General features: G+C 44.2%; 2 protein-coding genes across 18 annotated transcripts in view; one reads left to right on the forward strand and one right to left on the reverse strand.

Annotated features, from left to right (window-relative positions):
- DNAI3 (dynein axonemal intermediate chain 3) overlaps nucleotides 1–24,571 on the reverse strand; it is a 62,120-nt gene that overhangs the window by 35,842 nt on the left and 1,707 nt on the right. For 6 of the 12 annotated variants that reach the window (XR_013392875.1, XR_013392874.1, XR_013392876.1 and 3 more), the window contains exon 2: nucleotides 14,859–14,928. The gene's annotated coding sequence lies outside the window, so the exon portion shown is untranslated. Of the gene's footprint in view, nucleotides 1–9,131; nucleotides 9,235–14,858; nucleotides 14,933–24,571 lie in introns of all 12 variants that reach the window. The other 6 variants (XM_077928511.1, XM_077928508.1, XM_077928509.1 and 3 more) reach the window with 3 other exon arrangements.
- On the forward strand, nucleotides 440–23,511 carry MCOLN3 (mucolipin TRP cation channel 3). Of its 6 annotated transcripts, XM_028732921.2 has the most exons (15): nucleotides 440–678; nucleotides 1,732–1,849; nucleotides 4,881–5,113; nucleotides 7,240–7,407; nucleotides 10,917–11,070; nucleotides 11,803–11,887; nucleotides 11,972–12,068; nucleotides 13,230–13,329; nucleotides 13,628–13,740; nucleotides 13,849–13,998; nucleotides 15,164–15,265; nucleotides 15,370–15,492; nucleotides 16,312–16,518; nucleotides 18,832–18,962; nucleotides 21,258–23,511. In XM_028732921.2, exons 3-15 carry the CDS (start codon nucleotides 4,883–4,885, stop codon nucleotides 21,262–21,264), a joined length of 1,668 nt encoding a protein of 555 aa, XP_028588754.2. In that variant the 5' UTR covers nucleotides 440–678; nucleotides 1,732–1,849; nucleotides 4,881–4,882; the 3' UTR covers nucleotides 21,265–23,511. The 6 variants fall into 6 exon arrangements, with proteins under 6 accessions (XP_028588754.2, XP_028588752.2, XP_028588755.2 ...); XM_028732919.2 differs by lacking the exon at nucleotides 1,732–1,849 and having other exon boundaries at nucleotides 440–687; XM_028732922.2 differs by lacking the exon at nucleotides 1,732–1,849.

The raw sequence follows: 24,571 nt of genomic DNA on the forward strand, positions 1-24,571 counted from the left end.
CAGGTGGATCAAGTTTGGTCAAAACTCTCCACTATGACCTGTCCATCTTGGGTGGCCCTGCACGGCATAGCTCATAGCTTCTCTGAGTTATTCAAGCCCCTTCGCCACGACAAGGCGGTGATCCAGGAAGGAGTCGTAGGAGCCTACATACACAACACAAAGCACTTGGAAATGTACATCCAGTTTTTTCCCTTAATTTTTTGGGGTTATACGTAAATTTCGCACTAGGCAATGCCCATTAACTTTGGGGGACCCAGAGCCTTCAAGTGTGTGTGTGTGTGTGTGTGTGTGTGTGTGTGTGTGTCTCAACTTGGACCTCTGCTGCTGCTGCTGTAGGGAGGTAAGTAGGGCGGCATTTCTGGTCTAGTTTGTGCTCACACTGGCTATCTTCCCCTGCGGGAGGCGGAGGCCCAAGCTGCTGCTGCTGCTGCTGCAGGAGCGCACTTCGCCAGTCACGTGGCGCGTCCTCCTCCTGCGCCGCCTTCGCCGCCGCAGTTCCTGCGCCCGGGCAGCTTCGCCGGCACCAGCTCGGAGTGAGGGGCCGCCCTCCCTCCTCCTGCTGAGGAGGACGCTCCCCTCCTCCTCCTCCGCGGCAGCAGGGATGAAAGCGGACTCCCCTTGAGGCGCCGGCCGCCGCCTCCTCCTCCTCCTGGCGATGCGCGCGCCCTTCCCGGGCAGGTAGGGCAGGTGAGCGAGCGGCGGTGGCGCGTTGCCCTCTCCGCGGGCATCAGGTGTCGCTTTGCGCCCGGGCGCGAGCAGGTCTCTCTCTCTCTCTCTCGGCGTCCCTGGTGGTGTCGTGTTCAACCGGCAGCGTCCGTAAGCGCTTGGGGCCGCCTCAATGAGTAAGTCGCCCGGAGAGGCTGGTTCACGGATGGGGGGAGCGCATGGAAGGGAGAGGCGCGGTAGGCTCAGGCGCCCCAATGCGCTGCTTCTCTCGCCGTCCCTCCAAAGGTCAGTCCGGGCGCTCCTGCTTTCTCTCCGAGGCAAGGAAAGGCTCTCCTCCTGGTTGAAGATCCCGCGGAGGTCATATAACCGGGGTGGGGGCAGGGAGAGGAGACAGACCTTCCCCCCTCCGTTTTGTGGCCCTTCTTCAAAGATGCTGGATTTTGGAGCTGAGCATCAGACAGGCAGGTGGACGCGCACAAGGATTTTTAAATGAATCTCTTTCCCATGATCAGTTGGTATATGGAAATGGATGCTTTCGTTGAGATTCCTGCTTTGCAGTGGGTTGGACTAGATGACCCTTGGGGTACCTTCCAATTCTATGCCCCCAGGGATCCTTGCTTCTCTTCTCCAGTGCTTTGGAGGGAACTCATTGGTAGAGAGAAAGGCACTTTGTGCATGTTCAGAGACATAGCCTGCTTGGTCAGATTTTCAGGGCTGAGGGGTGGCACTGGAAATAGATGGGGCTGCAACCTTTAACTGGTTAATATATTGGATTCAGCAACTTGCAATTGACTGAGAGGAGACCCCTGTTAAGTGGAAAACTAAAAATGAAAGTTAAGTATCAATTTGTTTTATTCATGGATTTTGGATAATTTATACCCAGGCTTTTTTCCTGTGTTTCAAAACTATTCTTTAGTCATGTAAACTTATGCAGATTTAATCACATATCTGATCAAAACCAATTTGATTAATCTGTACAATGACTTATACTTGAAAGTTTGGTTGCAATCCTGACCACACTTACCGGGGAATATGCCCCATTGATTTCCTTGCTTCCTTCCTAAGAGAGGCTGGGATGGTGAAGAGGAAGTCAACAGAAACATGCTTGTTGTCTCCACCTACAATCTCTAGATCAGTAGATGTGGGACTTTGATATGGGTATATCCAGTAACCTTGCAGAAATGTGAGTAATCATTCCGAATGCCTGATGATTTTACCCATGTGGCTGTGACAAAGTTTCTCGTTTAAACGGTAACACAAAATGTGGAAACTTTGGACATTAAAATGTTCCTGATCAGTGCATTTGGCAATTTTAATTGCAGTCATTTATGGATACATTAGGAATGCTGTGTGATGCTCCTATCAGCTAGCAATTTTTTTCATGTATCCATGCTACATATCTTGTCATGCTATCAGCTGTGAAAATGAACAGAACATCAACTCCTGTGTAAATGTGTTCCACTCTTGCAATGCCCTTGTTTCCATCAATTGGTGTGTGAGGGAGATAAGAGAGTTGACATAGGTTGGCACTTATAAGCTGCATAGCCAGCCTTGTAGGTTTTTTCAAGCCCAGGTTGCATGTTAACATATTTTTAAAGAGCTAAATTAGGGACTTCTATCTAGTGCAGAAATTTGCTGCATTTGTCTGTAGTTACGGACCCTGGTTTGGCAAAAAGTGAATCGAAGTCACTACTTTGTAGATTAGCAGCTGCTATCTCACATGTGCAGGATTTTCTTCTTCCAAAAATTGAGCTGTTTTTGTTTTCTATAATGGCAATTACAGTAACCCTATACATGTCTACTCAGAAGTAAGTCCTGTTGGGTTTAATGGAACATACTCTCTCAGGTAAATGTGTATAGAATTGCAGCCTAAATGACCCAAAGAGATCAGGTCAGCGTTTTGTGATGTTTTTCACAACTTGATTATATGTATGTTTACTTGAAAGTTAAGGCCCCTAGTGGGAATACTTCCCCGCTGAAAGCCGTCATCCAATGTGCATTTCCTTTGGGAAAAGCACCATCAGATTTACTTCTAAGCATACGTTCGGATTGAACTATACCTGTTCTTAAATGAATGTACTGCACCCTGCTTGTAGGCTCTTGGCATATTTTGGTCACTGCTGCAGGTAAAACGCTAAATAATTCACATACCATTTGCAAGAGATAGGGGCAAGAGAACTAGAAGCAATGTCATCGGTCAAGCTGTAAGCACTTCTACGGCATTTGTGTAACAAGTAGAGCAAAGGGGATGTTCTCCATTGGCCAGATGTAATCTATTTTCTGGGGACCTCAAATCTAAAGCAGCTGCACAGTTGCAACTAAGACTTCCAAGTACCTTCTTTCCCTTTACTACAGGGTTGGGGAACCTGTGCCCATCCAGAAATTGCTGGTTGGAAACTTCCTTCGTCCCTGACTACAGGCCACCCTAGCCTTAGCAATATCCGGAAGGCACCAGGCTTCCTATTTGACAGCCTCATTGCTGGTCACAGAAATAAGTTAGTATTTAAAACTCAGGGGTAAAGAGGCGCTTTCCCTTTAGTTTCCTCACTTTAAAAGAATCTGCATTCTGCAAATAATTATCTTGATACCGATTTGTATTTAGTGAAAGCGAGGTTTCCCAAACTTAGGTCTCCAGTTGTTTTTGGACTACAGTTCCCATCATCCCCGACCACTGTTCCTGTTAGCTAGGGATGATGGCATTTGTAGCCCAAAAACAGCTGGAGACCCACGTTTGGGAAACCCCGAGTGAAAGGATGGGGAACCTGAGGCTTCCAGATGTTGCTGGACTACAACTCCTAGCATTCCCTGATGATCGTCTATGCAGGCTGAAGTTGATGGAAACTGGAGCACAACAAATGCATGGAGAACCGCAGGGTTGCTGATTTAGTCAATCCATATCTTGGAATTGTATGTTGGTAAAAAATAATATGTTGGTAAAAAATAAATAACACTTTGATCTGATGACCCATATTACAAGAAATACAGATAAGTTCCAATTAAGAATTTATATGCAAGGGTGTGTTTTTTTGCATAGCTTTTTGTTTTTTAAGAAATCTGTCTTCTATTGTATCCAAACTCTAGTAGGAAAACCAGAAAAAAATCAAGATGTGGAAATACTGCGTTTATGGAAAATGCCTCCATTGCTCATCTCTAAAAATAGCGCTTTCTGTGAGTGAAGCATGGGAACTGTGTGTGAATTAGTTTTTCTGTACCCTTAACTAATTCACCCTTCCCTGCTGTGCTTAGTTGATGACCTAATAAGCCTGATCATATGGGTTGGCTGGTCCTTGGGATGAGTGTATATATCTGGTTTCTGTTTTACACCCTACACATCTGGGCTGTAAACTGCCACTCCTAAGGGCAGTGGTTCTCAAAGTGGTTCTTTCTTCTCTGGGGCACAGTTTCAGAACAAAAAATTGCTCGTGCCACACCAAATCTTTCTATTGATAAGAAATACTTTGGAAAACAAAAAGAAACCAACTCCTGGCAGTGCTTGATTTATAACATAGAACACAACTACTTTATAATATGATCATGGGACATCCGGAAACTATAAAAACAATGCAGCTACATAAGAACATGGGACCATTCCCAAAATATAATTATAAACGAGCCTCTTACATATGTACCTTATGTACGTATTCAAACCGAATGAGAGAGGCATGAGCTTGCTTTTGCTGGGTAATCTCATTTATATTAGGTCTAATTTGAGACAAGCAAACTCTCATCTCCTCATTAACACAAAGAAGGCTTTCTCTCTTCTGATTTTTCATATTTGTCAAGAGTTGAAAATCTCTGTTCACAACAACATGTTGTGGAGAACTGCAGCAGAATAGCTAATGCTAACGAGGATTATCCTCAATATCATTTGATGTTCTCGCTCTCATTTTGAAAATGTATCTGTCCAGATTCTTCAAATTAAAAAATAAAGTAAAATTCTGATACGATGCTACACCAAAATGTTTAAAAGTTTCTTTGATGGTCCTTGAATCTTCCTGCCACACCATCCTCCTTTGAGAACCACTGCCTCAGGCAGTTGGACCATATGACCCTCAGAGGTCCCTCCCAACTCTATGATTGTCTGATTCCTTCATGGAGACGATAGTCCAGCTCATATAGCAGAGATGCTCCTAACCACAAGTATAATATTTTCTGTTAGTCATTCTGAGCTTGCTAATGTCTCTTTGGTTTAATCACTGGGTTGCACGTTCCAGCAATGGAAAACGATGAAGTGGTGGTTGTAAGCAGCTGCAGTTCCCATGATGATGAAAACGTCTACGGCTACAAGAGGCGCCCTTCAATGTGTCAGGAGTTGCTTCTGGAAGATCAGCTGAGAAGGAAACTTAAATTTTTCTTCATGAACCCCTGTGAAAAATTCTGGGCCCGGGGAAGGAAGCCTTGGAAACTTGGGATACAACTTCTGAAAATTGCCATGGTTACTATCCAGGTGAGAGACAATGGGAAAGCTGCAAGTTGCCTTTTAGAAATCCCCAAAACCATCTTATGTTGCTTGGACGTGACTGCAAGACGCTATTGATACTGAATTGAGATACTCGTTTGAGAAATACATTTCCGGAACTACTTTTAATACTAATGGAAAATGTCAAAACTTGAAATAGAAGGGAAATGGCTTCAGTGTTTCACATTATGAAAGTTTGGGAGAAAAATAATCTCCTCTGATATTGGAGGACCGATAAACACCCAGCTATGCCACTAAGCAAAGTGAGAGGTGGGAGCTACCCCCGGTTGTTCTTTCGGAGCCCTCTAGATCAGGGTTTCCCAAACTTGGGTCTCCAGCTGCTTTTGGACTACAATGCCCATCATCCCTAGCTAGCAGGACCAGTGGTCACTGATGATGGGAAGTGTAGTCCAAAGGCAGATGGAGACCCAAGTTTGAAAAACCCTGCTCTAGACATTTCCTTTTGTTGTCACATGACCTGCCCTGGGCCTCCTAATCTGGCTTGTTGCGTCAAGCATGGTGGACAGTGTACAACTATACACCATACATTTCCCCCTCACAGAATCCTAGGGACTGTATCTTCAGAGAGATACGATTCCCAGCACCCTCAACAAACTGCAGTTCTCAGGATTCTTTGGGGGAAGCCATGTGCTTTAAAATATATGGCGTGTACGTAGCCTGTATTGTCACCAATGGTTATTTTTTGGGTTGCAAAATTGACCCCTCCACAAGTGTTGGGAGTAAAATCCAACCTCCAGGCCAGTCAGCTTCTGCACATGGAAAGGGGAGGGGGTGTCATACTGTCCTTTGTCTCAGGCTGCAAAGCGCCTTCAGCTGACATATATTTAGAGTCAGTTTTATAGCCATTGCACTGTCTTCACCTTTGCAGATCCCAGATAATAAGCTCTATGTGCAAATAGAGAGTGAGAGATGGGAAGGTTAAATTTGCAGGAAATCCACTGCTTGCATTCAAGGCCCAACAATGGATTGGAGCCAGGGAGGGATGCACCCAGTAAACGGAGAATATACTCCTACCTTACCAACTTTTTCTTTGCCAAATCATATTAAGAACCAAAGAGAATAATAAGGTTGCATTTCTGAACTCAGCCCTTATAAGTTTATGGTAAAGGTAAAGGGACCCCTGACTATTAGGTCCAGTCACGGATGATTCTGGGGTTGCGGCGCTCATCTTGCTTTATTGGCCAAGGGAGCCGGCGTACAGCTTCCGGGTCATGAGGCCAGCATGATTAAGCCGCTTCTGGCGAACCAGAGCAGCGCACGGAAACGCCGTTTACCTTCCCGCCGGAGTGGTCCCTATTTATCTACTTGCACTTTGACGTGCTTTCGAACTGCTAGGTTGGCAGGAGCAGGGACCGAGCAACGGGAGCTCACCCTGTCGTGGGGATTTGAACCGCCAACCTTCTGATCGGCAAGCCCTAGGCTCTGTAGTTTAACCCACAGCGCCACCCGCATCCCATGTTTATGGTAAAGTACCATATTTGTATTATTTTAGATGCCTGCTGAAAATGTTTTCGACAGGCCTATCCAGACACATCATTGGTTACCATATTTTTTGCTCTATAAGACTCACTTTTTCCCTCCTAAAAAGTAAGGGGAAATGTGTGTGTGTCTTATGGAGCGAATGCAGGCTGCACAGCTATCCCAGAAGCCAGAACAGCAAGAGGGATCGCTGCTTTTGCTGCGCAGTGATCCCTCATTTTTCTGGCTTCTGAGATTCAGAATATATTTTTTTCTTGTTTTCCTCCTCCAAAAACTAGGTGCATCTTATGGTCTGGTGCGTCTTATAGAGCGAAAAATATGGTACATGTTTTATTGCGTTTCATTTTTAAAAAGGATGTTTTTCACTGTTTTAAAATACGTTTTTATTTTAAATTACAGGCGTGTGTTTGCTACCCTGGGATCTTTCGGGACGAAGGGTGGGATATAAATTTGATAAATACAAATATGGTCTTAGCCATAGTTGTCCACGCAGCAGGGAAATGAGCTGTGTAGAAATGTGCAGCTTTTAACCAGCTGAAATTATTTGGAATATAAAAAACAACAACTTTTGCTCTCTTTTCTTTCTTTTTCTTTTTGTGTGCGGTTGCCTTCAGCTGGTAGTGTTTGGGTTAAGCAACCAAATGGTAGTGGAATTTAAAGAGGAGAACACAGTGGCTTTTAAACATCTCTTCCTGAAAGGCTACACGGACAGACTGGATGACACCTATGCAGTTTATACGCAGATGGATGTCTATGATCAGATCTATTTCGCAATAAATCAGGTAACTTCACTTCCTACGAGCCATCTAGGAGCATTTTACAATACAATAAATATAGCAGCTGGGGTTATTCTACAAGGGTGCCGTTTTCCATGAAATTTAAAGCTAGCTTAAAAAAACCAAGCTACTACTCCATATTAAAGTCATTTGTGAGCATTAATTGCACAGAAAATGGGTAGTAGGACAAATCTGTTGTTTTAATTTTATGGTTTTTGTACTGGCCGCGACTAGGTGGAATGCTCTGTCACAAGAGACTAGGGCCCTGCAGGATTTGACATCTTTCCGCAGGGCCTGCAAGACAGAGCTGTTCCACCTGGCCTTTGGTTTGGACTCAGTCTGACCCTTATGTTTCCCTCCCCTTATGGTTTTGATCTATGGGCTACTATTAAAATGAGGCTGCATTTTAAATTGTATTTTAACCCATATTTTAATAAATTGGTCCCCCCCCCTTATGTTTTTATTGTAATTTTACTGGTGTTAGCCGCCATGAGCCTGGCTCTGGCCGGGGAGGGTGGGGTATAAATACCGTATTTTTCGCTCTATAGGACGCACTTTTCCCCCTTCAAAAATGAAGGGGAAATGTGTGTGCGTCCTATGGAGCGAAGACGCCATAGCCCCGCGACACGCGGCTATACAGGCTCCTGCCATAGCCCCGCGTCACCTCTCCAGCCGGGAGAGCGCGCGCGGGGCTAAAGAAGCCATAGCCCCGCGACCCTCTCCCAGCTGGAGAAGTGACGCGTGACTATGGCAGCAGCCTCTCTGCTGCGCCTTTCCGTTGCTCCCTGACCTGCTCTTTGGGGCTGGTGGTGGGCTTCCCCCCGCCAGCCCCAAAGAGCAGGTCGAAAGGAACCTGAAGCCTGGAGAGCGAGAGGGGTCGGTGCGCACTGACCCCTCTCACTCTCCAGGCTTCCAAGGTAGCCGCCTGAACGCACCTTAAACGGCACCTTGTTTTAGAGCGGGAAAACAAGAGGGGGAAAATTCTCCCACTCTCTGCGCAGCGCCTCCTGCCGCTTCACTGAAGGGGTGCTAGGCAGAGAGCGGAAGAATTTTTTTCCCTTGTTCTCCCCCCTCTAAAACAAGGTGCGTCCTATTGTCCGGTGCGTCCTATGGTGCGAAAAATACAGTAAATAAAAATATTATTATTTATTTATTTCACCTTTCCCCCACCTTTTACTTGAAGGAGCTCAAGACTGACATAGTACAAGGTTCTTTTCATACATTACCCTCAAAACAAAACTGTGAGACAGGCTGGGTTGAGTGGCCCAAGGTCACCCAAGCTTTATAGATTAGAGATTTGAACCTGGGTCTCCCTGTTCCTTGTCCAACACTACACTGACTATACAGACTTTCTGTACAGACAGAATTGTACAACAAAATTATTCAACACAAAAGCTATTTTCAGGTGCTTCTGCAGGGAATGGGGAACCTGTTAGTCCTGCCAGTGTTCTTGGACTCTGGCTCCCTTCAGCTTCAGCCAGCAGAGCTTAATGGTCAGGGATGATGGGCGCTGGGAGCCCAGCAACATCTAGAGCGCCACAGGTTCCTCCATCTTTGTGCTGTTGTCTGACAAGGGAGATCTTTAGCCCTGCCCCAGAGCTGCATGACTCATTCAGCTTTTTGCTTTGTTTTCAGCAAAATCATGCAGAGGTGTCTTGCACATTCCATAAAGAAGTAGGGACTCTCACCTAGTTTGCATGGTTACAGAGAGTGAGGCCAAAAGAATGTACCTGCAGATCTGCCGTACCAGTGTTCACTCCTCAAGGGATAATGGCTAAAAAGGACTTGGGTCAGCTGTATGGTGTAGGGCAGATAATGGCTGATCCGTGGTCCCTGAAAAACATATTGCACAAGGCTTCTCAGGTGCTGACAGTCAGATGAATGTCTATGCATTGCAGAATGTTTTGCCCCTCAGAGTTTGATTTCAAACCATGCAGGCTAAAAATGGGCCACGTGATGTCAGGTGACTGGCCCCACCCACCTGTTAAGCTTAGTTCATGGATGGTTGTGTGTCAAGATGATGGAACCCGCCTGCCAGATTGACCCAGTCCCCCACCCCTGGCTTAGGTGAAGAAGTCTACTTGAGCCCAAATCTGGGACATGTACCGTACTTGTTTTGATGTACTTCTCACCGCAACATTTGGGAGCTAAGATGTGGAACCTGCTTCCGTCCTTGTCTGGCTACCTACCCATTTGGCAAGGCTAACAACATAAGGATTTCCTCGTAACCCATCTTGTTTCCATGTGGCCCAAGAGTCTGTACTGCCTGAGGCAGAGTAGCAAACGCTGCCAATCCAGGTGCAGAATACATAAGGCCAGTCAAGTTATTTTGGCTCTTGAGGCAACCCATCCCCAAAGTGCTCCTCCTTGTTTCTGGCTGTAAAAATCCAAGAATTATTAAATACCTAACCATTTTCTGGCCTTTCAAGAAACCCAAACCAGCTGTCTGTGGCGATCACTTCATCCTGCCTAATGATAGGGCCGGCTCTGTAGTATTTCTGCAGGGTCACAGGCAGGCTAACCCCTGTTATTTGTCTTCAGCGCCTGAGCATAGTAATAGTTAATTGATAACATCATCCTCACGAGCCAAACTTAATTCCCAAATCAGAATTCCAGAAACTCCTTCCCACTGATAAACTACCATAGTTCAAGAGCCTGTAGATACAGTCTCAGTCAAATTGGTGCATGCCTTAGTGTGCTTTTTGTGAGGACAATTGTAGTCACTTGCTGGTTTTCAACTATTTGGGTTTCTCTTGTGAAACTCCCCGTGAAAAATCCTTAAAGGGCAAAGAAACTGCTCATCTTTGTCCTAATTGCTTGTTCTTCCCTTATTTATGGGAAGCAGGCAAATAGAAGCTCAATAAAATGCAGATTCCGATCTCGACTTTGTCCATACAAATTTAACTAAACCCAGTGAAACCAAACATAGCTCAGAGAACAACACTAAATTTATCTATGTAGATTTAATCATTTATCTGGATGCCCTCAGATGCTCCCTTGACCTTACAAGAGGATGACCTATTTCTAGAAATCAGAAGTTTACAAAATGAATAAACACCAAAGACAATAGAAAACGTTATTTTGTAATTACAGTTACAAAAACCTAATGCAGCCAATAACATAAAATGCATTCAAAGCTGCACATTTAAAATTAAACATTAAAAGCATGTTGAAACGAAGGTATTTTAAATAATATTTCCAGAGAGGTGATCTGTGCTGGCCTGCTGCAGGAACACCAACAAAGAGTCTTGTGGCACCTCAATGTTATTATGGCACAAACTTTTGTAGACTTAGACTCCAGTTGATCACCTAAAAACCAAGAGAGGGGACCAGAATATTTCCAAAGGGAGGACGTTCCACACACATTTGGAACCACCACTGGGATGATCCTGCCTCTGGTAGCTGCTTATCTGATATCGTGCATCAACAGGATGGAGAGAGAGTCATCTGAGCTTTCTCTTGATTGTCAGGCAGGTTCATATGGGTTCATTAACCATCTGTCAGTTTTGGGTTAGTATTTACAGCTGCGTACCATATCTGTTGGAAATCACGCCTACGAGAAGAGAGGAGCTGAAGAGACACCTATGGCCATATGCCAATACTTCTACAAGCGAGGAACCATCTGTCCTGGAAATGACACTTTTGATATTGATCCAGAAATCGAAACTGGTAATATATATTTTTATTACTCAAGTCTTGTGTTTGAGAGAGAGAAGGGGGTGGGGAGAGGTCAATTTCCTGTCATCACTCATATGCAATACCAACTATTACTCTTGAGGTTTGTACACACACCATCTCATTCTAGAATCAATGGAGACTTAAGTACTTGGTTTCCTCCCACCTATACTGTATAGCCCACATACATAATCTAGATCCATTGTGTTGCTGTTTTCCCCTGGTTTTTATTTATTTATTGAGAAACTGGTGTTCATTCTGAAATAAGAGCCCATTTCACATTGATTCAGCATTACTCCACATTTGAAAAACAGATGTCGGCAGTCCTGACACTGAGGGGCTTATCCTTAACTGCCCAATGAAGTTGTGGGTGGCTATATACCAAGATCACAACCACCACTTCCTTCTTCCTTCTCCTGGGGCACGGTGCAGGGAGAAAAAGTTACACGGTGGGTAACGTAATCAAAGGGAGAGCTTCCCAATGCATGTCAAATCACCACACCTACCTTTGTGGACAGCAGGATCTTCCCAAACCTGGGTTTCCAGCTGCTTTTGGACTACAGTTCCCATCATCCCTGACCACTGGTCTTGCTAGCTAAGGAGGATGGGATTTGTAGTCACAAAACAGCTGGGGACCCAAGTTTGGGAAACACTGTTCTAGACTCTTCTTTGCCTTGCGAGATGCTGAGTACTTCCCACAAAAGCTGTCTTGTCTTTTCCTCACAGAATGCTTTTATGTGGAACCCATGCTGCCTTTGGAAAACAGGACACTGGGGAAGAACGTTTTCAACTTCACTCTAGACTTCCATAGGTGAGGCGGGAGTCCTCAGTGGCTGGTGCGCTCGCATGTTGTTGTTGGTAATGGTGAAATAAAATCCCCAAACTCTTCTTCTAGACTCGTGACTCTGCAGCTCACGTTCAAACTGAAGGCTATCAATCTCCAGACGGTTCGTCATCACGAACTACCAGATTGCTATGATTTCACTCTGACGGTAAGTACAGGCTTCAGGTTCAAATGTTCCCATTTGCTGTAGGGCCCCAGCCAGTTTTTCCAAAGGGCAGCTTGGAGAAGGGGTGATGTGAACCCAGGAGCCCATCAAAGCCTCAAGAAGATGTGCGAGGCAGAAAGGGCCTAGCAAATCATGGGGCTGAAGCTATCCATTGCAAGGGGCACCAGATGTGGCAGGGATCATTTCTGTTATTTTAACATCAATAGTTTGGTTCACCATTTCCAAATACTTATTAAACAATATTAAAGCATATGGAACATAGGTAAAGTGAGCTCCAGGGATATCCAGTTTGTGAAGTATAAATTCATGTTTCTTTTTCCATTACAACTTGGATTTTGCCGGTGGAGGATATGGAGGATGAGACATGGACAAAGTGATAATAGCCATGGGAGATGTTGAGGAGTTGAGATGTGCAGAGTACCAAAGCCCCATTTTCCTTGAGGCAGTTCAGCCATTTTGACTTCAAATATTTCATCAGTGTGCTAAGGGCATCCTTGCAGAAGTGCTGGGGGGGGGGGGGAAACCACTTATATGTTGGGTCCTGACAGGCCAACTTGATGGTGTTGGGCAGCAGCACTCCAATCAGTGCTAGCCAATGAGCTGCTATTTTAATTCCTCCCACTATCCCTGAGCTGGGTTTTTGCCAAGGCACTGTGGGAAAGTAAAATGGTGGCTTCCAAGCCTAGTTGCCTGGTGCCAACTGAAGCACAGAAGAGATTTTTGAAAAAGAAGATTCCGGGTCAATCATCCGTTGTGGGCATTGCTAGCTGCCCAAGGATTCCTGGCGCCAACTCCAGGCCTGTTTTCAAGAATATAATTTTGGCTGTCATGGTGCAGCAGTTATAGCTAAACCAGGAATAGCCAAGGTGGCACTCTCCAGATGTGGTCCATCTCCTATCATTTCCGACCATTAGCCATGTTAGCTGGGGCCAACAGGAGCTATAATCAAACAGCATCTGGCAGACACCAGATGTTCTTTCTTTTCAGCAAACAATTGGGAATCGTAAGACGTTTCAATCTGATGTGTCCTGCTAGAAGAATGTTTGTCAGATCCAGTCTGTCTTAATGGCTCGTCAGTGTGATATATGGCTTCAGAGCTTTCTCTCTAAATAGATAACTGCTTTCTTGTCTCTGACCCCACAGATAGTCTTTGATAACAAAGCACACAGTGGACGAATCAAAATCAGCCTAGACAACGATATTGCCATTAAGGAATGTAAAGACTGGCATGTTTCTGGATCACGTAAGTAAAAACCTCACATTCAAGGTTTTTTGTCTCATCTTCTTTGCATCTAATGTCCAGGTCTTTAAAAAAATGCAAATTCAATCAGTGCAACAGGTGGGAGAGGATCAGCTTTGACTGTTTCCTTGAAGGTTTCATATTCATGAGCATGTTCCCTCAAGTTTGCTGAAAACTTTGACTAGTAGAATTGCTTGGCCAGCCCAAATTGCACCATGATCCAAATATTAACGAAAAATAGAAACGTCATCTCCATTGAGGACAAGTCTCCTAATAGTCTGTACTGGACTTTCTCTTCCAGTACAGAAGAACACGCACTACATGATGATCTTTGACGCCTTTGTCATATTGACATGCCTAGCATCCCTGGTTCTCTGCACACGATCTGTGATTAAAGGAGTTCGTCTGCAGAGGGTGAGTTTAGGGTTTGCCAGACAGCACTTCCCAGTGTATTGTCGTTTGCAGCTTCTCATATAATACAATTCCTCCCCTTTTTTCTCTATGTCTATGTCCCTCTCTCAGGAATTTGTATCTTTCTTCCAACAACACTATAAGAAAGAAGTCTCTTTCACGGATCAGATGGAATTTGTGAATGGCTGGTATATCATGATCATAGTTAGTGATGTTCTAACCCTAATTGGTTCTACGCTGAAGATGGAGATACAGGCTAAGGTAGGTAGCAGGCTTGTATGCTGAACAGGAAACAAATGTTTCCTCTGCTCTTCAACTGGCCTTTAGTATCTTGGCATCCTCGGTTAGCAGCAATCCTATACATGTCAGTTCAGAAATAAGTCTTAAGTTCAATGGGGCATACTCCCAGCTTTGTAGGTCTAGGGATTGCTGCCTAAATATTTTTTACCTGCTTTTTCCCCCATTCATGTTGTGATGATAAAGATGCTGCTGGATCAGGACCCATCAAGACCAGCATCCTGTTCTTACATTGAGGCTGACCAGATGCCTGTACAAAACCCATAAGCGGGATTGGGGCAGAGCATTATTCTCCCCTCCTGCTGATTCTAGCAAATGGTATTCAAAAGCATTGCTGCTTCTATAACTATGGAGGCAGACGTCATAGCAAGTAGCCACTGATAGCCCTCTCCTCCATGAATTTGTCTCATCCACTTTTAAAGCCATCCAACTTGGAGGCCATTGCTGGCTCCTGTAAGAGCGAGTTCCATAGTTTAATGTATGAAGTGGGAGCCGGAAGCATCTCTGGGCACGTGGAGGAATATCATCAGTTGTGCATATATATTAAATAAATGTTCTAATACACACCACTTTCCAAATACTAATTTCATCTAAAACAGGGTTTCCCAAACTTGGGTCTCCAGCTGTTTTTGGACTACACTTCCCATCATCCCTGACCACTGGTCCTGCTTGCTAGGGATGATGGGAGTTGTAGTCCAAAAAACAGCTGGGAAACCCTGATCTAGAAGCAGCTCTACTCATCTCTCCGGTGCACCTTGAGTCTCTGGAGGCTCCTTGTTCACCTGGGTCATAGTGACACCCCTCAGAAAAAGAATTGGCCTTACCTGTCTGCTATTGCTGCAAAAGTAGTTGATGTTTCCCCCTGATTTTTGTCTGGCAGATCTGGGGTGCCTCCTGTCTTAAAGGGAATAGAGAGGGTTTTATCTAGGACAGCTTGTACAAAATGCAGTCCACATATCTTATCAAATGCTACCTCTCACCAAGACAGGTGTTTGATAAGGAGGCAGATCTACCTTGCTCCCATCCTCCCAATCACCACCATAATGCTACTAAGATTCAATGCTATTATACCTAATCTGGGTAGTTATACTAAACAGCTAATAACGTTCCAAAATTCTGTTTCGTACAGAGTCTAACCAGCTACGATGTCTGCAGCATCCTCTTGGGAACCTCCACCATGCTCGTGTGGCTTGGAGTGATTCGCTACCTAGGCTTCTTTCAGAAGTACAATGTAAGGATTACCTAGGACCTGTTGCTATCTAGCTGTACTGAATGCAGGGCTGAAGTCTGATTGGCAATACTGGATTGTTTTGCTTTTTGTTTTGTTTTCTGCAGCTGCTTATTTTGACACTACGTGCGGCTTTGCCCAACGTCATCCGATTTTGCTGTTGTGCTGCTATGATTTATTTGGGCTATTGTTTCTGCGGCTGGATTGTGCTGGGCCCATATCACGTCAAGGTATTGCAATCTAGGGGTTTTTGTTTGTTTGTTTAAGCCTTGCATATAAATTTATTTAGCTCCTTCTGCCCCATAAAAAGATGAAAAAGCCACCCGTGGATTTTATTTAGGGCAGCATGCCCCAAACACAGAGTAGTTTCCAAAGCTGTCTGTGCAGAAGAAGAATGGCATTCAGCTTGTGTAACAAGATTTCACTGTCCTCTCCTCTTCCCTACAGCCTTGTGTGCAGCCTCAGAATCTGCTGTGAAGAGTTGGAGGACTCTCTGTAACATATTTTGGAGGCACACCGGAAAAGGAGAGGAGTTTTGTTACATGAATGGCAGTCTGAACAAAATTAGATTATGCCCATAACACCCAGTTTACCGCTGATTGGGACTCCAATTTTGCCTGTCCATTCCTATGTATGGCCCTGTATACGGAGATAGTATTTAAGTACTGTCCAAATGATCTACTACAGTGCTACCTCGGGTTAAGAACTTGATTCGTTCTGGAGGTCCGTTCTTAACCTGAAACTGTTCTTAACCTGAGGTACCACTTTAGCTAATGGGGCCTCCTGCTGTCGCCGCACCACCACCACCGTGCGATTTCTGTTCTCATCCTGAAGCAAAATTCTTAACTTGAGGTACTATTTCTGGGTTAGTGGAGTCTGTAACCTGAAGGGTCTGTAACCCGAGCTACCACTGTATTTATACTGTACACTATGTGTGGCAAGGACCCCCCCCCCATAAGGTATATAACATGTTTGTTTGAACTTGCTTCACTGATCTGTCAAAAACAAACACCTATCTTTTTTGCTTTGTTCTGGTTCCTCACTTCCAGTTCCGTTCCTTGAACATGGTTTCCGAGTGTCTCTTTTCGTTGATAAATGGAGACGACATGTTTGCTACTTTTGCAAAGATGCAGCAGAAAAGCTACTTGGTTTGGCTGTTCAGTCGGATCTACCTCTACTCTTTCATTAGCCTTTTTATCTACATGGTTCTGAGTCTCTTCATTGCTCTTATTACAGATACCTATGAAACAGTTAAGGTATGTGTGAACCTTTCCAGAGTGATGCATGTTCCAGTTACCTCCCTCTTGGACTACTGCAATGTGCTCTATGTGGGGCTACCTTTGAAAGTGACTCGGAAACTACAATTAATCCAGAATGTAGCAGCTAGACTGGTGACAGGGAGCGGCCATATAACACTAGTCCTGAAAGACCTACATTGGCTCCCAGTAGGTTTCCGAGCACAATTCAGAGTGTTGGTGCTGACCTTTAAAGCCCTAAACAACCTCAGCCCAGTATACTTGAAGGAGCATCTCCACCCCCATCATTCTGCCCAGACACTGAGGTCCAGCATCGAGGGCCTTCTGGCAGTTCCCTCACTGAGAGAAGTGAAATTACAGGGAACCAGGCAGAGGGCCTTCTCGGTAGTGGCGCCCACCCTGTGGAATGCCCTCCCACCAGATGTCAAGGAAATAAACAACTATCTGACTTTTAGAAGACATCTGAAGGCAGCCCTGTTTAGGGAAGTTTTTAATGTTTGATGTTTTATCATGTTTTTAATATGCTGTTGGGAGCCACCAAGAGTGGCTGGGGAAACCCAGTCAGATGGCTGGGGTATAAATAAACTTTTATTTATTTATTTATTTATTTATTTATTTTATTTTTATTATTTCCTTGTAGGGAACCAATGTTAATGTTTTTCTCCCACTCCCCAGTTATTAAGAAACTTCTCCCTTAATTGGATTGGGGTGCACTGCTACAGAGGGGGTCAGCCCTGGGGACAACTGCTGCAATCTGGCTGCTTGAGCCAAAACATCTTGTTTCAGCAAAAAGATTGCAGCTGGTCTCTTGTGGAAGGAAGGAGCCCCATTCTTTTCCTCTTTAGGCTCTAGGTTTGAAGGGAAGTAGATGGCAGGCAAAGGGATGCGGGTGGCGCTGTGGGTTAAACCACAGAGCCTAGGGCTTGCCAATCAGAAGGTTGGTGGTTCGAATCCCCATGGCAGGGTGAGCTCCCGTTGCTCGGTCTCAGCTCCTGCCAACCTAGCAGTTCGAAAGCACGTCAAAGTGCATGTAGATAAATAGGTACCGCTCCGGCGGGAAGGTAAACGGTGTTTCCGTGTGCTGCTCTGGTTCGCCAGAAGCGGCTTAGTCATGCTGGCCCCGTGACCCAGAAGCTGTACGCCGGCTCCCTTGGCCAATAAAGTGAGATGAGCGCCGCAACCCCAGCGTTGTCCGCGACTGGACCTAATAGTCAGGGGTCCCTTTACCTTTACCTTAGATGGCAGGCCACCTGCTTCACTTAAGACTCCTCCAACTCTTTATCAGCTAAGAATTTGTATTTCTTTTCTTTATTAATTAAACTTGCCATTTAAAAATGTATATACTTAAATACAAATCCTCATTTGCTAGCATTGGAGTTGAGAAAGAAAAAGAGAAGACGTAGAAGAAAACACCAACTTACATAAAGCAGTCAAAGGCCACCAAATATATCAGCCTCAGTTTAAACATATATGTTTCTATATATGCCATCCAAACGTCCCAATAGATATCCAAATGAATTCGATGTTTATAGGGAATACATTCCAATGCAACAATTGCAGTGAGGTACTTGGAGAATTGCATAGTAGATTTTGGGTTTCCCAAACGCTTGAAGTCTTAAGTCCCAGCAACCAGAAGGTTTTGCTAAATACACTTTTGTTGTCCTGCTGTTGCTTCCCATACCACTGGAATATAATTTAAAAGTACGTGGACATTGCAAATATCTAGGATTTCTCCAGGACAAAATTAATGCCAACAGTAACTTCAGACCCAAAGGAAAATATCGCTGGACACACCTGCATCATATGCAGTGCATTTTCAGCATTACATCTCCAGCATCTATCTGCATCAGACGTTGCCTCCCTATAAAGAAAGACCTTGGAGTCTGCAGCTGAGAATTAGTACCAGCAGATTTTTTTAGGGAAGCATCAAGGCACTGTGCATGTGCTGCCCTAATCTCTAGCCTCTTTTTGGAGTTTTGTGGGGAGGTGGGAAAGCATTAGCAAAAATATGATTTCCCTTCATACTTTGAAGATTCGTCTCCCATGGATTTGAAGAAAGTGCATTTCGCATGTTTACATGACAGGTATATAAAAATGTTTTATAATAAAACAAACCACTTTATCCTTCTCCCCTAGCCCAATTTTTCTACCCAGCAAGTCCACCCACAGCACTCCAACCCCCCCTTTAATAAAACAACAGGTGAAATGGTATGCTGAATAACAATTAAAATTACATCTCTCCATTGATTTGCATACAGTGGTTTGTTTGAGATTCCGCGCATTGATGCTAACAACACCACTTTTTTTTTTAAGCACTACCAGCAAGAAGGCTTTCCAGAGACAGAGCTCCGTGCATTCGTAGCACAGTGCAAAGATCTACCAAACTCTGGGAGGTACAGGTTAGAAGACGAAGGCCCTGTAACAATCTTCTGCTGCTGTAAAAGGTTAGTAACTAAATGCAAACCCACGTGGAGAGTTGTTTCCAGAAAGTATCACTGCTAGCTTGTGCTCTCTGCTCCACCCCGATTAGGCAAAACTGAACTGGTTGCTACAGTTTCCAATTTGGCAGTTGCCAGATTACAGAACTGAAGTTTGTAGAGGCAACTCCCCACTTACGTTCCGGGCCCCCACACACATAAATGAACCTGCGTGAAGTGGGGAAGCACCCTCTAAAAGCCCTCCCTGCCGCTCTCTCTTCAATCCATAAAAATACTGTATCCAAAAATATCCACAACTAGAATTGAAGCTCTGGTGCCAGCAGGAAGCTGGGGGGCTTGCAGGAAAACAGCTTCTGCTGCTGCACTCCCCTGCATGCCAGCTGCTAGCTGGGGAGGGTAAGCAGTGTAAACAAAGCCCCACTGTGCTGTCTGTCTTTTCATAGCTTCCTCCACCCACACTGATGTACTCTTTGGGCTCTGGGGAGGGTGTCTTTGTGAGCCACAAGGACTTTCACACTCTCTTCTACCATTTCTGGGTATGAATTGAATTATTTCCCAGTGCCGCGTGTATGCGTGGTCATGCACGAGTCAAAACATATGGAGGTGGGGGGAGTGCCTGTATTACTCTATATTCCAAAATAAGCATCGAGCCACTCTGTATTATACACCTTCTGCAAGATGCACTTAGTTCTATTTGAATACAAACTACTTCAGGCACAGGCAAACTCAGCCCTACGGATGTTTTGGGACTACAACTCCCATCACCCCTGACCACTGGTCCTGTTAGCTAGGGATGATGGGAGTTGTAGTCTCCAAACATCAGGCCTATGCCTGAACTATTGCATTTGCCTGATATGCTATTAAATGTGATACCCCCTCCAGGGCAGATTTAGTGTAGCTATAAGGGCCTGGGGATTTAAAAACCATCCAGAAATGTGCTTTGGGCAGCTCCAAATGACACCAGGTTTAGCTAGAAATGCATAACACACCATAGTCATTTATACCTATATTCACACAGATTTGCATTGAAGCAGCATATCTGAGAGTAGCAAAAAATTAACCATTGGGCAGGATAGGATTCTCTGGAAAGCGAAAGTCTCCCTCTTGCATCAGTGTATGCAGGCCCGGAATGAGGTATGGGGATGTGAATGGGGAAATGTGCCCTGAGTGGCAGGTTGCCCTCCCCCAGTGCTGGTCAATAGTTCAAGGATGTTGGGAGTTACAGCACAACAACATTTCACTCCTCACCCCCATTTCAAAGGCAACTGGGGCTGCCAACAAACAGGGCAGCAAATCGCCCTGCCTGCATCATGTTCTTGGAATATCTCTGGGCCTGTGTGGGGCCAAGAGGCATACAGGGGGAAACAAAGGGGAAAGGGCATGCCGCTGGAAATCTGAGCTTTCCAGCAAGGTAAAGGTAAAGTTAAAGGTAAAGGGACCCCTGACCATTGGGTCCAGTCATGGATGACTCTGGGGTTGTGGCGCTCATCTCGCTTTACTGGCCAAGGGAGCTGGCGTACAGCTTCCGGGTCATGTGGCCATCATGACTAAGCCGCTTCTGGCGAACCAGAGCAGCGCACGGAAATGCCGTTTACCTTCCCGCCGGAGTGGTACCTATTTATCTACTTGCACTTTTTGGGGTGCTTTCGAACTACTAGGTTGGCAGGAGCAGGGACCGAACAACGGGAGCTCACCCCGTCGTGGGGGTTTGAACCGCCGACCTTCTGATCGGCAAGTCCTAGGCTCTGTGGTTTAACCCACAGCGCCACCCGCGTCCCTTCCAGCAAGGTAGCCTGAGGTAAATTTTTAAAAATCCAAAAATTGGGATTGGCAGGTATCAAAAGAAAGGAGTGGGGGGTACCACATTGATGACCGCAAACTTAAGGCATGTTCATGAGGGATCCAGACGATGCATTAAGAAGAAAAATTTTGTGGGAAGGGTTTTAATGCAGGGCCATAACAATGGGCCACAATATGTACCACTGCACCCTTTTGGCAGGAACTGGAAATGTGATCTTGCCTGTAAAATGCAGTACACATAATGTCTTTTGCACAAAACAAGAAGTATTGCTTCATGAAACCAAATGATACAGTGTTTTGAGCACACCAAGCTCAGCTGAAACTGCTTATATACACAATCAATTCAATTATCAGACATGTAGTACAACCCTACAGCAAGTTTACTTAGAAATAAACATTGAGTTCACTGAGACTTTATTTCCAGGTAATTATGCTATAGTTTTAGTTGTTCCATTAGTTGTGTTCCAAGGAACTAATCTTGATTCCATCCCCCCTTTCAAGGTCTTAATGAGAATAGCAAGAATTCTTGAATATATTCGGAGATTCCTGGACGGCGCTCTCATTACAGATACTTAACTGAACCATCAAAGAGAAAATTCCTGTACACAAGGCACGAAACACCCACGAAGGTCCTTGCAAGATTAGCTAACTTTAATTACTTCCTAGTGCATTCATTAGAACTTCAGCAAAAATCAAAGCAGAATTGCCTGGGTTTAGAAGCATTGTTGAATATAGGTATATTACTATCATAGTCCTACAGGCACCATGTGTGAATACTGTCCACTAATGATTAAGGACACTAGGTGTTTTTCAAAACTGCTTTGTTTGTTTTAGTTCTGTGTACACATCTGCATTACAATTTGAGGCAGTGGCCTTCTTGATGCTGCCAATGGGTCAGGGCCAAAGTGAGGGTGCAGAGAATATCAAAACTTGTAAAAACCTAATGGGCTTCAGGAGGGCCTTTTTTTCAGAGGGAACTCACAGGAACTCAGTTCCTGCACCTCTCAGGTGGGTGCTGTTGCCATTCTGTGAGAATGAGGGAGGTGTTCATGGTGAGTTCTGGCACCTCTTTTTCTAGAAAAATAGCACTGGGCTTCGGTCTGATAAAAACCTCTTTGAAAAGTACCCAATATTTAGATGTAGCTCAGCGTCTTAGTGCATTAAACAAGAAGTTGCTTGGATGTGTTGAATGGAAAGACTCTAGGCCAGAGGTAGCCACCATGGTGATCTCCGGATGAACTAGACCTCCAACCATCCCCGACCCATGTTTGCTGCCATCCCCAGCTACGCTTGCTGGGGCTGACGAGAGGGCGACATACTGGCTTTTTCTGCCCCAGACAAAGAAGCATAATTATGGTAAATAAGAAAATATATTTAAAAGAATTAAGAGTTCACATGGTATTAAAAGTGAAAAAATCATGCTAAAAATATAACTGCAAAGCACAAGAATTACAATTCAAGCTTTCTCTACACTTGGTCTATGGCACTGTGTGACCCAGCAGGTCCGTGTGTGTGTGTGTGTGTGTGTGTGTGTGCAGAAAATAGTTCTCTATTTAACGCATCTGCAAATTTGGTGTCCCAAGCATGTGCTGTTTCAGACAACAGAGCAGAAAAAACTGCTCCACGATGGACAGCCTGGGTATTATCCAGCCTATAGAAAGTTCTGTGTTAGGTACAAAAAAGCTCTCCCCTTTAAATCTTCTAATATCAGTGGAAACTGCTGTAGTCCTTGGCTAGACAGAAAAGATTAAACCAATGACAGTGAGAACTAGCAAACTGGGTTGGCAAGGCAGAGTATTATACACTCCACGAGAAATCATGCAGATAGAATTTGCCTCCTTTTATGGCAGGCCTGGAGAACATGTGGCCCTCCAGTTATAGTCCTGCAACATCTGGAGGGCTACAGGTCCCTAATCTCTGCTGGTAGATGCCCCACGTGGAGGGTCCCACTCACAGGAAGGAGGCAGTTCCTCTCAAACACCTAGCACTTAGCAGGAATGGTAGCTGGAAAATGGGATTTCCATCCTTCTGAAAAAGGAGTTTGGTCAACTTAGTTGATGAAACCGCATAAAAATCTTTCTAATTTGCTACACACATGTTCAGGTTTCTTCAGTGTGGTGTAAACAAAGTCTTAGTGGCTGGTGTTCTCTGCCATTATTTTGATTTAAGTGGACAAAGAGACCAGGATTGACACTCGCTGGAAAGAAGGAGGGACATTCCTGTGTTTCACATCCATTAACACGAAACAAGGTGGTCAGAGATGTGAACACTAAGTAATGGAAAGCCCTAACGCATTTCATTGCAAATGTAGTGTAATTTTTCAAGCCTTTATATTAAACAAATGCAGACTATTTGCAATAACATAAGAGTGGGCAAGCACATAGAACTACTCTAAATATAGCTCTTAAAACAATTCTGCAACTTGTGTTAGATGTTAGAACTGCTAAACACTGGTCCAAAACCTTTATGTGGAACCCGACTTTTATAGATGCCTTATTTGCTAAATTATATTTACTGAGAAAGCAAATGTGAAAAAATAAAGGAAATCTATTTTTAGACTTTTAAATGTTTCAGATGTAAAAGCAACAATCATGACAGAGTACTACTGAATGCAGAAAATTTTTTATGTACTGTGTACAAACTTTGGAAAACATTATGTGTTGTTTGTTCACATTTTATAGGATGCTATGGTTAAGTATTTAACTTGAACATTAATTAATATTGACACTGAGAATAAATTTTTGTTCAACCTGCACTTTCTCCTTGCTTCTTTCTTGTATTTTGGAAAATATTTATCGTTGCGGTTTGGCTGAAATGGATCTACCCAAGTTTGTAGAGAATGGTAAAAGAAAGCGGAATCATAAAACTGCAGGGTTGCATTATTACAAAGAAGATTAGCTCCACCTCCCACTAAAATCCTTTATGCCTACCATCCAGATTGCAACCCACCAAAAGAAAGCAGCAACAGTGAACAAAAACAATTGTTTCTATTTTTAATGTCACTGTGCACCAGAATTTCTTTATTTGGGGGCAAGTCCAGAAAAAAACATTTTTTCTGTTTCAAGCATCCTGGCACCTAGCCTCTGGAATTTCTTTCTGCAGAATATTAGGCAGCCGCCTTCTCTGTTGTCTTTTTGGTGCCTCCTGATGACCTTCCTCCTTTGACTAGATTTTTAAGGCTATAGAACTTTTATCTTATCACTAAGTAAGCAGAGCTGCCTCTATTGGTTGGAATGAAGGAACAAGACTTCAAAGTCATGTCTTCCAGGCAAGCTTAAGCCTCCTCACGTATCACTTAACCACTGCCAATTTTAGGGTTGTTTTCACCCACTTTCTGACAAAGTAAAAAAAGATGTGCCTTTTTCTACCATGAAAAGTGGCACCTGCTGAATCCTGCTTGTCATAGAAGTCTTACAGAGTGAGAAGGTATCTTACAGGTTATTTACTCCAACTAAGACCTTGGGAATGGAAGGAAATGCCTTACTCAGGCATTACAAAGAGGCAACATGAACTCATGCTAACTTCCTGTATGTTCTGGGGCAAGTTAGTCCTTTCTACTCTTGTAGGCACCACACACAATTTCAAACCCTGTTCAAGGAATTAAATGCAGCACCTCTATTTGTTTGCCCCCATGCATTCTACTTTCAAGCAGAAATGCTCTGTTAGCCTATCATGGCTATTAGCTGTTGACAGACCATCATTTGTGTTTTTGTTTTGTTTTTTAAATATTTTTATTATTATTAAAGATTTCTTAGTTTACAAAAATACGTGCATTGTCTCTTTTTTCAAGTTGTGTTTTCTACAGATCAGTTTCA

Source organism: Podarcis muralis, chromosome 5 (genome assembly GCF_964188315.1).
Source record: "Podarcis muralis chromosome 5, rPodMur119.hap1.1, whole genome shotgun sequence".
NCBI classification, from domain to species: domain Eukaryota; kingdom Metazoa; phylum Chordata; class Lepidosauria; order Squamata; family Lacertidae; genus Podarcis; species Podarcis muralis.

What these genes read in the sequence shown, in the direction of transcription:
- MCOLN3 (XM_028732918.2), top strand. An exon ending in TGGGCCCATATCACGTCAAG is followed by an intron (nt 15,493 to 16,311) that starts GTATTGCAATCT and finishes CCTCACTTCCAG; the next exon opens with TTCCGTTCCTTGAACATGGT. An exon ending in ATACCTATGAAACAGTTAAG is followed by an intron (nt 16,519 to 18,831) that starts GTATGTGTGAAC and finishes TTTTTTTTTAAG; the next exon opens with CACTACCAGCAAGAAGGCTT.